The 15,955-nt window shown below is 38.6% G+C and overlaps 1 protein-coding gene across 3 annotated transcripts in view; it reads left to right on the top strand.

The window, feature by feature from the left end:
• LOC149316436 (GPI-anchor transamidase-like) overlaps positions 1-15,955 on the top strand; it is a 170,913-nt gene that overhangs the window by 93,594 nt on the left and 61,364 nt on the right. For all 3 annotated transcript variants that reach the window (XM_089515469.1, XM_089515468.1, XM_089515470.1), the window contains exon 10: positions 1,540-1,615. In XM_089515469.1, coding sequence (XP_089371595.1) covers positions 1,540-1,615 — 76 coding nt within the window. The remainder of the gene's footprint in view (positions 1-1,539; positions 1,616-15,955) is intronic.

Here is a 15,955-nt window from a genome sequence, read left to right as displayed (position 1 = left end):
TCTGTACTGCCCCCTAGTTACATCCTGTTTGGACACATTCAAGTTGGGACTGCCTTTGAAGAGCGTTCAAAAACTTCAGTGATTCAAAGAGCTGCAAGCAGACTGTTAATAGAGGCAGGTTACAGAGATAATAGAGCTTCACTGGCTGCCAGTTTGTTTCCAGGCACGATTCAAAGTGCTGGTTATGACTATAAAGTCCTATATGGTTCTGGCCCAAGCTGTTTGGCAGACCATATCTCCCTTTATGAAGTGGCCCAGGCTTTGAGATCATCAGGAGAGGCCCTTTTCTCCACCCCACCACCATTGCAAGCATGGATGATGGGGACACAAGAGGGAGCCTTCTTGATAGTTGCCTCTAGACTCTGGAACACCCTTCCCATGGGGACCAAAATGTCCCCATCCTTGTTGATTTTGCAGTGGCAGGGCAAAATCATCTTTTAATGCAAAGTTCTAAAAGAAAGGGCTAGGGAATGCTATAATGTTTTAACAACTGTTTTGAAGAATTTTTATCTTTTTAAATTGCATTTTATTATTTTATTGTTTTCATAATATAATAGCTTGGTTTTACTTTAACGGTCACTTTTTGTATGGTTTTAATTGAATTATTCTTTTAAGCTGCAAAGCAGGAATATATTATTATTGTTATTGTTATTATTATCTCAGAAAAGTTCCTGATTGCTTTTTGCTAATTAAACAGTTGATTACTGTAAATAGCATCCTTAGCAGAAAATAGCATCATTAGTAGCTGCTTTCAGAAGAAAACCAGCACAGAGGTCTGATTGAAAGTACGTGTCAGACTGGAGGTCTTAACTGTCTTTTCTTCAATATAATAGCAGCCAGACAGAGGAAATTTTAAACATGTGATTAAAGTCACATGTGGTTCAATCCCAATAATTCAGTCCTGAGGGTATTTTAAGGCAGACATGTTTACCAATCAATCTTTTCTTATTTTCTCTAATTGCCATACCTAGTAAACATCTCTAATACATTTGTTCTCTCTTAGATCACTTCTTCAGCAGTCTTAGTAAAAAGGCAATTTTGAGTGTATATGCACAGCTTCTCTGGAAGAAAGAAACTCTTGATATAGTGTTTAGTATTGGAACACAAAACACAACTCCTTGAATTTCAGATACAGCCATATAAGTGTGTGCTTGTGTGTAAATAATATAAATTTATGATAAAACCTTTTTATGCCATTTCTTTCATCACCTTTCCCCAAACATCTGAACCATTCAGAAGTCCTGGTGTCTGCAGTTTTTCATAGACAGAAAGAATGAAAAAGCTGGTATTTTAAACATGTTTAACAGAGGTATTATTGGCGTAAGGAACTAAAAACATTGTCTGATATAAAAGCTCACAAAGTTGATGGCATATAATTGAGCACATGAGTCATTTAAAAATATTGTAATGCAAAAAAGTGAGGATTTAAGGTTGGTTGGGGACTTCTACATTTAAAGGCCAGTGGTAAATAATACTGATGTGTGGTTTTGTCCTGTCCAATTTTTTCTCAGTTTCTTGTTAAATTTTATTCTTTTTCAGGCATGTGGAGGAGGAAATAGCAGTAGAGCCATTGAAATATGCAGAACAGCTTCCGGTAGCACAAATAATACACCAGGTATTCTTTTACAACTTTTTTTTCATATTTGTGTAAAGTATAAGTAAGCAGTTCAGTCTTGGAAATAAAATACTTCTGGTAGCTTTTATTGCCTGATAAAGGTTTACATAGTTGTAATTTATATTCTGAAATAGTACAAGGTAACATGTATGTCTAGGTTGCAACACTGCTGAAAGCATTACGACAGGAAGATCTTTCAGAAGTAATGGCCTGTTACAGACAGCCAAAATAAAGCTGCTTTGAGTCACAGTGGAAGTATGGTGTTTCAATGATGCATGCATCCTAAGAGTCCAGAAGCCGCACCAAAGCCACGCTCCAGTCCTTAGGGCTGGAGCGTGGCTTTGGTGCGACTTCTGGACTCTTAGGACGCATGCATCATTGAAACACCATACCTCCACTGTGACTTGAAGCAGCTTTATTTTGGCTGTCTGTAACAGGCCAATGTTGTGTTATTCAGATTAGAGTTTCCACTGTTGTTAAGCACCATAGCAATCTTGTTACTGTAGCAAAGATAAAAGAAGATTTGGTCTCTGACCTCAAGCATGTAAACTGTTTGTATCAGGAGTCAACGTGTGGGTATTTATGAAGTGGCAGAGTTTGTGGCATACCTGGACAGGAATAGGGAGGCATGGCACAGAACAGTGGTTTCAAAACTTTGTCCCTTCAGGTGGTTTGGACTTCAGCCCCCAGAAGGTCCAACCAACTTGGCCAGTAGTCAGGAATTCTAGGAGCTAAAGTCCAAAACATCTGGAGGAGCAGCATTTTTGGAATTGCTGGAATAGTATTTTGCAGAACTAGCATTTTGTGTCTCTTGTAAGTGTTGCTATTCAAGAGACACCACTCCCTTCCAGGCACAGTTGGCTTTGCATAGTGCATGGACTATAATGTCAGTAGTTCTTAATTCTATGGCTCATTTGCCTTGTTAATCTACCATTTGCATCTTTAGTTCCATATTTTAGAGAGGAAGAGAGTTTTTCAGTCCTGACCCAGATGTATTCCAAGCTAGATCACAGCATTTGGGTGCTTTTTAAAAAATTTCATTTAAGCAAAGCCAGCCTCTATTAAAAAAAAAAAAAAAACAAGATTAAAAAGCAAGAGCGGAATGCCACAGGGGGCAGCATATCCATATCCTACACAGCTGGATGGAGGAAATGAGATAGATTAATGATTGTCACAAATATCAGCCAACCAGGCTCAACCCAGCCTCTGTTGGAAACCTAAAGGACTGGTTTATTTATTATTTAAAACACTTTATACTCACCCTTTGTCAAGTCCAATCCCAGGATGGTGTACAACATAGATAGGTAATCAATTATTTAAAATCTAATGCAATATAACAGAATACTAAAATACTAACATCTGACAACCACAACAGAAGACAGCAAATAAAAGTTATGAGACACACTGGGGCACCATACAAGCTAAAAGGTCCAGACAGATAAAAATATTTTGCCTTGGCATGGAACAGGGTCTAAAGAAGGCAGCATCATCTTTAGGGAAGACATTCCAAAATTGGAACCTTGAACTAAAAGAATTCATGGTTTCTGAACAATTATTTGAGAAGGCCTCTAGGTAGTGCCAAAAAGCAGGGAGAACAGATCCACAGAAGGCTCACAGGGGAAACCAGTAGTATTCTCAGTAAGGTGCAAGCAGTTTTTAACATCACCAGTTCTAATTTCTTTTCGGCACAGTTGTTCTCACTACAAAAAGTAAGGTTTTGTGTGTAGGTATTTCATCCTAATTGTGACCACATTTAACTGCTGGCATACTAGGCAGGATGCTGCTGCTGTTGTTTAAATGGTCCATTATCTACAGCTGCGGCCATTAGATGCAGCTGCCTTTGAACAAGGGTAGAGCAACAGGAAAAATGGAAGTATACCAAGTGACAAAGTTGCTAGGAATATCCTCTGGGCATTAATTGTTATTGTAAGTCTGTTTCCAAATATCTTTGTCAATCAAAGTGGCTTCCTGCAGTTGAATTTGCTTGCTGGAGGCAATGCCAGCTTTGGCTTAAAGGAAACATAGGGTTTATTTTAAAACTTTCAAGTGTACAGGCCTTTCCTGCAAGATGTTAAACCCAGAGGAAATTTAAAACTTTAGGCTGAAATCTGCACCTCCGGGAAGAATATCTGATGTGTTCAGAACATGGAAGATTGGAAATCAGGACCAGTTTGTATGTCAGGAGCTCCCTTGGTGTTGTCAGAGCTTCAAATGACCCAGCAGCCTGCAAATGTCACATTTAAAATTCTGTCTTCATGCCTGACTCTCAGCATAAATGAATTAAACAGCAGAGCAGGCAGTAAGTCAATATGTTCTTAACAGTGAGAGAGTGAGCAATGAAACAGTTTGAGGATTGTTTGGAATAGGTAAATAGGAACTACACAGAATGGCTCATCTAAAGGAATATGTGCTATAGGAAACAGAATTAACCTTTAAGATGGTTGACCAGATGAAATGTCACAGTAATATTTTTATAGCACAAAGAAAGTAATCTAACCCTGCTGGGTTCATTTGGTTGCTTTGTGCTGTATTTCAATGGAATACTTCATTGAACAGAATCCGAATGGTTTTTTTTGTGTGTTTTTTGACTATTTCATAGAGTAAATGCTTACTCATATTATATACTTCCTTGGCTATACACCTAACTGGACCTCAGTATTTCAGTATTCTGGCCCAGTTCAGTGCACAATTAATTTGAGCCTGTTGTAAATGGTGTTAAGAGCTTTGTTTTGTGTCAGATGTGGATTCTGAGCTTTGACTGGAAAAAAGTAGATTCATTACCAGGTTTTCTGTTTAGAGACCATCTACTGTCCTTTAAAAAAAAACACTAACATTTATTTTGTGATGAAAATCTACACAAGCCAATGTCCTTTAGTGGATCTATTATGTTCTTTGCTGTTTCATCTATATTGACATGGCAGTTGATGGTATGGTGGACACGAGAACAATTTTTACATGGTTTTTACATGTACATTGTGTGGCTGCCAGATAGTCAACCTGTTTTTGGACATATATTTCATGCATATACTAATATCAAGTGCTTTTTTATCTCGAAGAATGGAGCATGAAATTGAGGGTTTTAAAATATATTTGGGAAATATATGGTAAAGTATTATCACTCAGTGATTTATATGTGCCATGAATTCTCCTCCTTCTTTTTTGTCTTCTTCATTATATTTTCTGGCATTACATTAGATTTCAGTAGTAGCTAGCTGGCACTTGACAGGATCTCCTGTGATATTCCCTTTCTATTACTATTTATTAATAGCAGCCTTGCAAGAGAGGTTTGATGTGGGAAGACTGTGGGACTGAGTTGGGATTCTGGTACTAAAGGAGATTGTGACACTTTGGTCCAATAATTTCTGATTTAAGGTTGCCCATTCCAAACTGATATTTTCTTTCTAGTAAAGCACTTTTTATTTTGTTTTATTTATGTCTTCCCTTCCTCATAGTATAGAACCCAAGACAGCTCACAATATATTAAAATAAAATGCAATTAAAACCATAGGTAATACCAAAGTTTATTTCAAACAACTGAACAATTATATTAAAAACCATGCTGTTCAAGTGGTAAAAATAGAACACATCCTGGTTAACTGCATCAGACAGAGTTAACATTCAAAGGCCTGAGATGACTTTGCCTGCAGTTGGAAAGAGAAGGAGGGGGGATGGACAAATGCACAGGCAATGGGACAGCATTAAAGCCCATATCTCCTTCCCTCAAGGATATGATTTTAATCTTATTTGCACACACATATCCTGTGGTTGCTATTCATTTTAAATAGCAGGATGTCCAGATTACAAACCACCTAGATTTTCATTTTAAATCAGTTTTTCCCTCCATATCTTTACATTAATTTATCTATTAATAACTTTAGCAACCATTTTTTTTTCTTCATCAGTTGTAGATTCTGTCCTTTTCTCTTTGTTCTTCTAGTACAGTGGCTTCCAAGCTTGGATCACCAGATGTTAATGGACTTCAGATCTCAGAAGCACCATGCAGCATTGTTAGTGGTCAGGAACCGTGTGAATTATAGTCCAACAACATATGTGAACCCAAAGTTAGGAACCACTATTATAGTACATTTCTTATTGTTAAGCAATATTTTGCTAACACTCACTTTTTGCTCTTTAGAATTCTTTTTATACATATATTTGTTATTTTGGTTCTTTGCATGCTCAACAACATTTTAAGGCTCCAATTTCCCCCAATATTTGGCTTGCTGATACCTTCTTCCGTTTTCATTTCTTATTCCTTTCATTGAACTTTTAAATACCCTCTTCCTTTCTAGCCCTCACTAGTTTTGTCATGTTTTATACTACGAAGCCACAGCCCAGAGTTTGCAAGACCTCAGTAAGGCCATTGGCAGAATAGATGGGCAGGAAGGAGAGGCCAAAGGCCAATCCAGTGCAGAGCACTACGGGACCACGGCAACCACACGCTACGGTCCCAATGCTGGCCCCTGCCAGAGTCCCAAATGGTCTGTGGCAAGGAATGAAACAGATCCACCCCTTTTGGGGATGGGTTTGGGGCACCTTAGACAGCCCAGGAGCAATCCCAGCATGGCTTCCTCATGGGTTGGGAATGTGCATCATCTAAACGCCACACCCCAAATTGCAAGGAAGCCAGATTTTTAAGCCTGTCTATTTTGGGCCAGGATGACTTGGAGGTCTCTCATTCATAAAGTTGCCATAAGGTGACGTTAACTTGATAGCAAATAACAACAGCACTATAGGTTGAGCCTCCCTAATTTGAAATGCTTGGGACCAGACGTGTTTTGAATTTTGAATTTTAAAAAACTTTTGGAATATTTGTATATACTATACAGAATGAGATATCTTGGAGATGGGACCCAAGTCTATACATGAAATTCATTTATGTTTTGTAGACAGCTTATACACGTACCCTGGAAATAATTTTATACATAATACTTTTTAATTCTTGTGTTCATGAAACAAAGTTTGTGTATACTGAACTATTAGAAAGCAATTATGTCACTATTTCATCCACTCATGTGGACAATTTTGGATTTTGGAGTGTTTGGGATTTTGAAATTCTGATAAGGGATATTCAACCGAATTCTAAAATACCTAGATATTCTTTATTTATTTAATTTGTATTCTGCTTTTCCTTCCATATAGGACCGAAGAGTAGTATTTATGTTGGTTTTCCTGCTGCTGCTGCTGCTGCTGCTGCTGCTAAGATAGTTGGCATGACTGACTAGTAGCCATTGGCATGTATCCAGCACAATATGTGCAGAGTGAAAATCTCCACAGACTCAGTAACACTGGATTACACTGTTACACAGTAATGGTTGAGGAAGATGTACAAGGAGTAGTGCAATGATTTACACAGTCTCGTGCACAATTGCTTGGACAACAAAAACTATTGTATCCTCCACTTACTCTTGCTTTGAGCAAATTGCACACAGGCCTTAAAAGCCTTATTGGATAACTGCTCACAGTGTAGCAGCCATAGACTAAGCACCCCATTCCTTCTCCTGATTCCCTCTCTTTGAATAAATCAGGTATAATGACAAAGATTTCAAATGTTATAGATAAAATGTAAGCAAATTTATTCAGCTTTATATTCCAGAGGAGGACATTCTCTGTGTTTCTGGCTTCAGGATATATCTTTCTTTGGAACACACAAGTCAACTTTTAGATTATTTATTAATTTTAATATGTGCCCTGTATTTCCTCGGGGTTAGCAGCAAACCATGTGCAGAATGGTTTCTGGTTTCAGCAGAATACAAATTATCGATTAATATATAGAACATGATCTGCCTATGTTTGGATTCCTAAAAGTAAAGCAACATTTAACCTAATTCAAAAATCCTTTAGCAAGCTTTTTCTTGCAGAGTTCAGAAAACAGCTTAATCATATACCAAGTTCTTTCACCAGAACTGGATAAGCAATTCTAGCATAAGAGCTGAAGGCTGACAAGGTTCCGGATGACAAATACTGTTACATTAACTTTGAACAAAACCAAACTGCATTGAACGAATAATGCTTTCTTACTAGTAAGCTGTTTCTGTAGCTTCACTTCCAAGACCCATGACACATTTTAATACAAATGTCATGAATCTATGGCAAGACATCTCATGTATTTTTAAAGTTTATGTTCCACACTTTCAGTGTTGATTGGCCTTTGCAGGTCAGCTCACAACTGAAGAAATTAAAAGGACAGAATTATGCAGTGTCAGTCCAAATTTACTCGTCTATCTGTCTGCCTGTATCTCTCATTTTTCCTTCAAGTATCTCAGGGCACTGTAGTTTGGATCCAAACAAATCCCTAATGTTGGAAAAATGTAGTTCTGTGTAAAGTAGCAACTACACAGGGAATACGTTAGTATAAGTATAAAAACAAATGTGGTTTGTATATAAAAATGTTCCTTTATTGTGGGAGTATGAGGAAAGTAGTTGTTGGGAGTAGGGAGAGAATGGACTGTTGAAGTGGATGCTGATCGATGGTATGTACGAGGAGATTTGAATGGGAAAATTAGTGAATGGCAATTGGAGTTTGAGGGTTTAGTTTAGCCTAGTGTTTGAGAAGAGTGCAACTGGAAAAGAGTTTGAGAGGGGTTTGAGTTAGACAAGGATGGGAGTGAGACAAAGGAGTTTGAATTGGGCGATTGGTAAAGGTCTGGTTTAGCCTAAGAGGAGAGAGAGAGAGTTGTATATAAATCTGTTGTGTTATGTTTGTTTTTATACACGTTTTGACCTCCAGAATCACTATTACTGTGTAGTATAAATCCTCAGAGGAACTTTGGAGTCTTTTAGACTGACTCTACAGTTGATGTCACTCAATTACAAGAGGAAGTCCTTACATGTGGTAGAGGCAGGGATCAGAGAAAGCCTTTTCACACTGCATGTTTGCAGTGAACACTGTGGAAGGCTCTGTTTTTGATGGGTTAAGGATTAAAACACCCCACATTTGGTAGTGGAATTACCAGAGGGGAGTCCTCACAGTTGGTGGCACTAGTGTGGAAAACCCTACACTTGATGTATGCAGTGATGGGATAACCCTCACATAAAAGGTGCAAATTGCACATTTGGTGTAGGCAGTGGTGGGATATAAGCAGGAATCCCCACAAACACCTTTTCCTACATAGAGAGGGAGTTGATCCACTTCTTACTCCATATTTATTGGGTTAAGCATGGAACACTCCTCTTGATGTGGCCATTAAAACACATGTGAAACCACTACTCCATTTCAGAGTAAAAAATAGATATATATTCATATTTTCATACACATCTCTCTCCATTCAACAGGTGTGGTTATGTTTGTCTGTGATGCATATTGATACCATGAACATGCAAAGAATTTACTTTCAATAGTTTAAGTGGGTTACTTTTGACACATACGTGTGAGTGCACGTGCACACACATACTTACTTACTTTCTCAGTGATACTAGAGAGGATTACTATGTTCAGAAACCTTTCTCTCAAGGATGAAGTACATGAATGGGAAGTGATGCCCATCAGTTTTGCATGAACGCATTAGTGCTTACCATTTAACCTTGTCAGCATTTACTAGGTTTCTCTGCTGGGAAGGCAATGTCAGCAGTGCAGTATTGTGATGGAATGGACTCAGCGTGGGACTGAGTATGAAAGGAGAAACAGATTTCTAAAGAAATTCTATCTTGCAATTTCTTAACAGATGTTAATTTACATTAAAGATAATCCGCCTCTGATACCAGAATCAAGATTTTTGGCCTTCTGTGGGAGAAAAATACTTATGCTTCCTACCATTTTGTTAAACGACAACACACAGATGGGTCAGAATACATTTGTTTACACATTAACAGGTTCATTTCACTTTAATTTGTTGAAAATAAAATGGTGATTAGCAGGCTATAGATTTTTATTCATCTGTTATAAAATCAGTTAACGGTGTTTAAAACTTTAATCAAGCATACAAAGAGCTTAATAAGTGAACAAAAGCACTACAGGTTTCAGCTAGATGGAAGCATTGATATGTCTGGCTTAGAATACTTATCCTGTAGGTAAAAATGTACTAGAAAAACTCTTAAACATGCTAAATAACTGACATATTTCAAATCAATGACTGTATTGTAACTTAGATTTATCGTGTATTTTTAAAAAACTAACTCTCTTCATATGAGTATAACGATTAATAATTAGTATTTTTAAAAGAACCAAACCTCTCTTTCTAGAAATAACAGAAACTTTTCTAGTCTGAGATATATAATTAAAAATACTGTTACGCCACTGTATAAAAATTAAAGTCATAATAAATATAACTGAAGCAAATAGTAGGTAAAAGTTCAATTAAGAATCGGAATTAGAAATATTTAAGACAGTAAAAAATGCTTTAAAATTTCTGGTTTTGTTTGTTTGTTTTTAAATTGCAAGGTTTGTAAAGGAGACCAAGTTTGGCCAGGTCTACCTCCCTGGGGAAAAGCATACTGAGGTACCATCATCCAGAAGTCCTGTCCTGCATTGTAATAACTTTCTGGTGGAGCAGGGCAATGACACTTTCTTGTATAGGCAGCTCCCCTTGGTTACGGATCTCAGAAGAAGCTAATGACGTCCTATTTTGCTTGGCAAATTATCTTCAAACGAAGCAGTACATGTTAAAATACTTTCTGTTGTTTTCTTCACTAACTAAAGTTTCTGAATAGTTTTCAGAGGCAGACTATTTATAACATGTATCCAGTAGCAGAGCATGGGTGGCCAGTGGTGTCACTCAATATAACAAAAATCCAGTCCCTGTCTGAGCTCTCCCACTGGCTCGACTCTTTAGGATCTAGTGTTTGAGAGAGAAAGACTCTGGTGCCACAACAAAATACAAATCCCAGAATTCCCTATCATTGAGCCATGGCAGTTAAAGTGGTGTCTACCTGGGTTATTTCTGCAGTGCAGATGTAGCCACAGACACTTTACTTCAGATCCCAGGATGACATTGCCTAACAGAGTCATATGGGGTGGGGGGAGTGCATGGCACAAAATGGAACAGAAATGCCAAGGAAAAAGCAGGATTTCTACACAGAAGCACTGGAAATAATCCTGCAAGTAGGGATGGAATCTCTGGAACACCGTGCCTTTAACTTCCATTACAGAGAAGTAATCTAGGCAGATGCTGTGGTGAATGGTATGAAGAACCGTCAGAAGCTCAAGGAAAATCCACAAAGTGGATGATTTCTTTTATATGTCTCTGTGCAGAAACCTAGTCTAAAGCCGGACTTGAAAAGATCTAGAGAGGTGGTGGGCAGAGAGTGGTGGGTGCAGGGCTAATTTTTGTCCCTATGGTGGATTCTACCACCATGTTTTACCAGTGATGGTCGACCTTTTAGAGACCGAGTGCCTAAATTCAAAGGTGTTCCCACACTGAGTGTTACCTGGTGCCAATAGGTGGGATGTCTGGGGGAACGAGACTTTGGGGGGGGGGCAGGACTGCTGCCTTATGGGGGCAGGATCTCCGGGGGGGCAGGACTTCCCCAGAGACAGCTGAAGGATTGGGAGGGTGGGCGAGGGAAGAAGAGGAACAGGTGTGTGTTGGAGAGACAGCTAAAGGCACAGGAGGATGGGGGAAGAAGAGGAATAGATGCCTTCTGTTCCTCCACCCTCCCGTTTCTTTGCGTGCCCTCAGAAATGGCTTCATGTGCCAGAGAGGGCACACATGCCACATGTCACCACCATGGTGACTTTTTCTAAAAACAAACATAACAGTCACTTCCTAGTTGTGGTAGGGCATACAGTATTTGAGCTGGGAGGGATTTGATAGTGTGCGTATATAGGTGAACTGATGTTGGTTTCCTACTATTCTGGGGTGGGAAATCACCTTAAATGTTCTTTCTTTGTAGGGGCATTTGTGACGTGTTAGGGGAAAACTGGGGGACTGCAAAACACACACACACACACACACACACACACAGACAGAGAGAGAGAGACAGAGAGAGAGAGAGAGAGACAGAGAGAGAGAGAGAGAGAGGAGTTATTACATGGGAGGAATTTCTCTTAATTTCGAATGAAAAGAAAGTGGGGCCAGAACGCATTCACTTGAATTTGCTAGTTCAGCGAATTTACGTGAATTCGAATTGCATTCGAACTGACTTCCCATTGCCCCAAAATAGCTTGCCATTGCCCGAAATTGTGTGTGGTAGTCTATCACGCAATAACGTGAAACCCCATGATTGCATTCAGACTGACTTCCCATTGTCCGAAATTGCGTGTGGTAGTCTATCATGCAATAACGTTAAACCCCATGATTGCGTTCAGATTGCCATTGGATTATACTTCCAATTTCCCTTGTTTGATAAACTACACACACACACACTCAGAAAGAGAGCACTATAGGCTTCTTCTTGCTGGCTGTGCAACATTTTAAAGTCACATGGTTCACATATGACCTTAAGCTATGATTTTGTCATGGAACAAGGCCCTGTATAATGTGCTCCAGATATCCTCTCTTCTTCCCTTATGGTGCCAATTAATCAGTTGTTTCTTGGTTTGTCCCAGTTATCTGAACTGAGAAACTGAGCAAGTTGGGATCAAGTACTCATTTACAGAACAAGTAGAAATAATGCACTATTGACTCAATTATACTGGCACACAATGATTTGATGTAATCTACTGAAGCCTTGAGAGAACCAGAACCAACACTCTAATAGTGGTTCAAATGTAGGCCAAAGATTCTAGGAGACCAGGGTTTGAATTCCCACTAAGAAACCCAATAAGCAGCTTTGGCAAATTGCACTTTTTCATCCTAAGAAGAAGGTAGTGTCAAACATCCTCTGAACCAATCTTGTCAAGAAAACTGTATGATAGGGTCATCATAAGTTCGAGTTGACTTGATGGCCTCCTAGTACAACAAAAACAAATGGAGGTCTTGGCATCAGCACCCTGTATGTATGACCAATTCTTTGCTTTGCTCTCTTTGTTTGGATCTTCCTTGCTTTGCATATCATTAACTGTTCTCAGCACTGCCCATTAACTGCCTAATTTAGTTTACCAAGCTGTGCAGGCAACAGGAGGAGGGCAGCAGAAGGAATAGCTTGGGGTGCCCATTTGAAAAGAAAATGCCAAGCAACACAACTGCAGCTTGTTGCCACTATCTTTATTTTCAACATGTTAATTTGATACTATTCGTTTTCTTGTGGGGGCAGCTGGGACAGGTTGTCCAGGCCTATCTAATACCTGGCATCAAGGTGTATCTTATTAAGCAGTGCTCACAATAGGAGTATACATATATCCAAAAAGCTCATCCTATAGCACCAAACCATGTTATGGCATTATATGAGAAAAAAGTGTATGTTTGGAAAAGTACAGTAGTACTTGGTATCTGCTGGGCTTTGGTTCCAGGCCCCCTACATGGATACCAACATCTGTGAATGCTCAAGTCCCATTAAAAACAGTAACATAGTCAAATGTTACCCCTTATATAAAATGGCCAAGTCAAGGTTTGCCTTTTTGGATATTTTTTTAAAAATCAAGTCGTGAATGGTTGAATCTGTGGGTGCAGAATCTGTGGATATGGGGGGGGGGGGGCTGACTGTGTGTGTGTTATGTCCCTTCAAGTCATTCTGACTCATGGCAACCCTAAGATGAACCTTTCAATGGGTTTTCTTGGCAAGATTTGTTCAGAGCAGGTTTGCCACTGCCTTCCCCTGAGGCAGAGAGCATGTGACTTGCTCAAGATCACACTGTAGGTTTCATGGCCAAGCTGGGAATCAAACCCTGGTCTCCACAGCTGAAGTCCAGTTTGAAGATGAAAGAGTTTTAGGGAGAACATAATTACAGAAAAGTTAGTTCAGTCCTAACAAACCATGGTTTACAATTTAAGTCATCACAGAATGAAGAATTATAATGTTATGAAAGTGGGACTTATTTTACAAGCAGGGAAAGAAAATATGCAGGATGGGGCAGCATGGGAGATCAAAATGATCTATAAATAGGTATAGAAAATGTAAATACAATAATATCAACAAGAGTCAGTTTACTTGCCACAAAAACAAGATACCAAGCTAGATTTCTAAAGGCTAGATGCATGGTGGTCAGTAAACCTGAATTTCTTTTAGCTATGTGTCTGAAGCTAGATGTAAGCAGATCTATGTCAGATTGTTTTAGCTTTTAGACTTGGATGTGCAAAAATTGAGATGCTCTTGGTCTTGGGCTGAATGCAGATGGACAGACAGCCATCTGCTGTCTTGCTTAATTCTATCTATCACTTAAGTATGCCACCACTTTTTCTCAAATCGTATCTGTGATCTCTTTCTCTAGAGAATTGGTTCCAGCTATATGCCTGAAGGGTGACTTTTGGAAATAGCCACTCAAGTGAATGGTCTGGTCATGTCAAATTTGTACATTCAAGCAGAGTTGGAGCTTCATTCCTGTAACAGGCAGTTGGCTGTTGTCAGAAGTGCTGGGACTTCAGTCAGTGTAGGTTTCTGAGCAGTGTCCTTGCTATCAAGGTGGTGTCCTTATTATCCCTGAATCCTTGTCTCCTTTCATGAAATTATCCTATCCATCCTCAGGAGCTTTTGATTGCTCCAGTGTGAATCATAACCTGATTGGCTGCAATCCAGCCTCCAATTACAGTGCCGAATTATTGCTTAGATTTTGCTTTTTGGAATAGCCTAGATTTTTTGTTTTTGCCCTGTTATATTTCATTTTGTTTTCTTCAGTCATATTATATGTATCTGTTCCTTCCCTGGATGTAATTCTGGTTTGTTTCTGGGTGATATTTTCTTCTTATGACATTCACACCCATCTTTGACCCTCCAGTATGAACCACACATTGTTTGCTATCTTATCTTGTTTGAAATGATCTGTGACTTTTAATATTTTTTATTAATTTGCTTTTGGTGGCCCTTTCTGACCTCTAGCCTCTTTGCTAGACTTTCTGTACCATTTAAAGTTTTGGTCTGAAAGGAATGTCTTGTATTCCATGTCTCATTTTTTTAAAGTCCTACATATCTGCTCTTGAAGCATTTCAGAAAGTCTGCTATGAAATGTACATCATCCTCAGTGTGTACGCGTCTTTCCCACGGTTAATCATTCGTAGTTGCTCACAGCATCAGAAAGATACATGGTAACATATTACCATAATAAATCTCTGACAATTATAAAATTTAAATAGTCATCACAAATACATGTATTAGTAGACAAGTCAAAACATCTTACAATCAATAAATATACACCAAGTTTAAAGATATACATATATATAAAATAATTCATAGTAAGAGCTGACAGTAGAAATATAAACACCTACTGAAATAGCAGCAAAAATAATAAAACCAAATAGCTAAATGTAGCTTCTAGCAAGACTGTACTCTGGTTGTTTAAGACCCCTTCATCAAAAGGGGTAGTTTTATAACTGGAATCAGTCAGGGTCCTGTCCTTTCAGGCCAGTTGGAAATGAGTCAATCAGAGAGCACAAATGAGGTATTTCAGGACAGGTTTTTCAAATTCAATGGTCTGTAAGAATTTACAGCATCAGGAACAGCTTTTGTAGCTAAATGCCTAATTCAACTGCTAGTCTCAATTTGCTTAAATCCACAAAATGAGTAGGAAATTAGTGGCAACACTTTTGTAAATCGCATTGATTCATTGAGTTTGTTCTAGTTGGAGCCAGCTTGGATTTAGGCCAAAGAGAAATTTTCAGCACAGAACCTTATATGAGATTATCTCCAGAGGTGTTTTCACACATTAGAGTGTGTCTAGATATTTGGATAATATTGAGGCCCTTCTAGTCAGTCCAAAAGGTGGTGGGTAGTCAAATGGGATAGAGCTTTTTCTTACAGTGACACTAAAATCATGGAGCTCTTCATTTAGAATGCCCAATCCTGTCTTTTTGTGTTTCTAACTCAGAAGATCTTGCTGCTTCAGAGAGCGTTTGGGCTATGAAATACAGTGCATTCTATTTTGTTATCTTTTGCGATCCATCCTCTTTTTCCCCCCTGTAGGCAGTCGCCCAAGTATTGTGTGGTTTCTTGTATTTTATATTTTCACTCAGTTGTATACCATCCAGTGAGACCACAGTGAATGAAAGAATGGTATACTAATACTCTACATAAATGCATTACACTGAATATGTAAAGGAGAACAGGTTTCAAGGACGGATATGGTTCAAAAAGGACGTGACTTCTACTCTTTTTGTGTTTATTTTAAGATGATGCAAAGCAAGCCTCAGGAGCATCTGAGCCGGAAAAATTGTGGAAAAGTTACCTGATAAATGAAAGGTTATATTTTAAAATGTGCCTTATACTTGATTTTTGTTCAAATTATTTTAAATTGTTATTATTGTTAGCTGCCCTCTGGGCCTATTGGAGAAAAGGGTAGTGTAGAAAAGAAGAAAAATCCAGTTTGTCTGT

The sequence above is a fragment of the Sceloporus occidentalis genome, unplaced genomic scaffold (genome assembly GCF_023333645.1).
Source record: "Sceloporus occidentalis isolate IW3139 unplaced genomic scaffold, rSceOcc1.0.p SCAF_3, whole genome shotgun sequence".
Lineage (NCBI taxonomy): Eukaryota > Metazoa > Chordata > Lepidosauria > Squamata > Phrynosomatidae > Sceloporus > Sceloporus occidentalis.
This window is presented reverse-complemented; position numbering and strand designations above follow the sequence as displayed.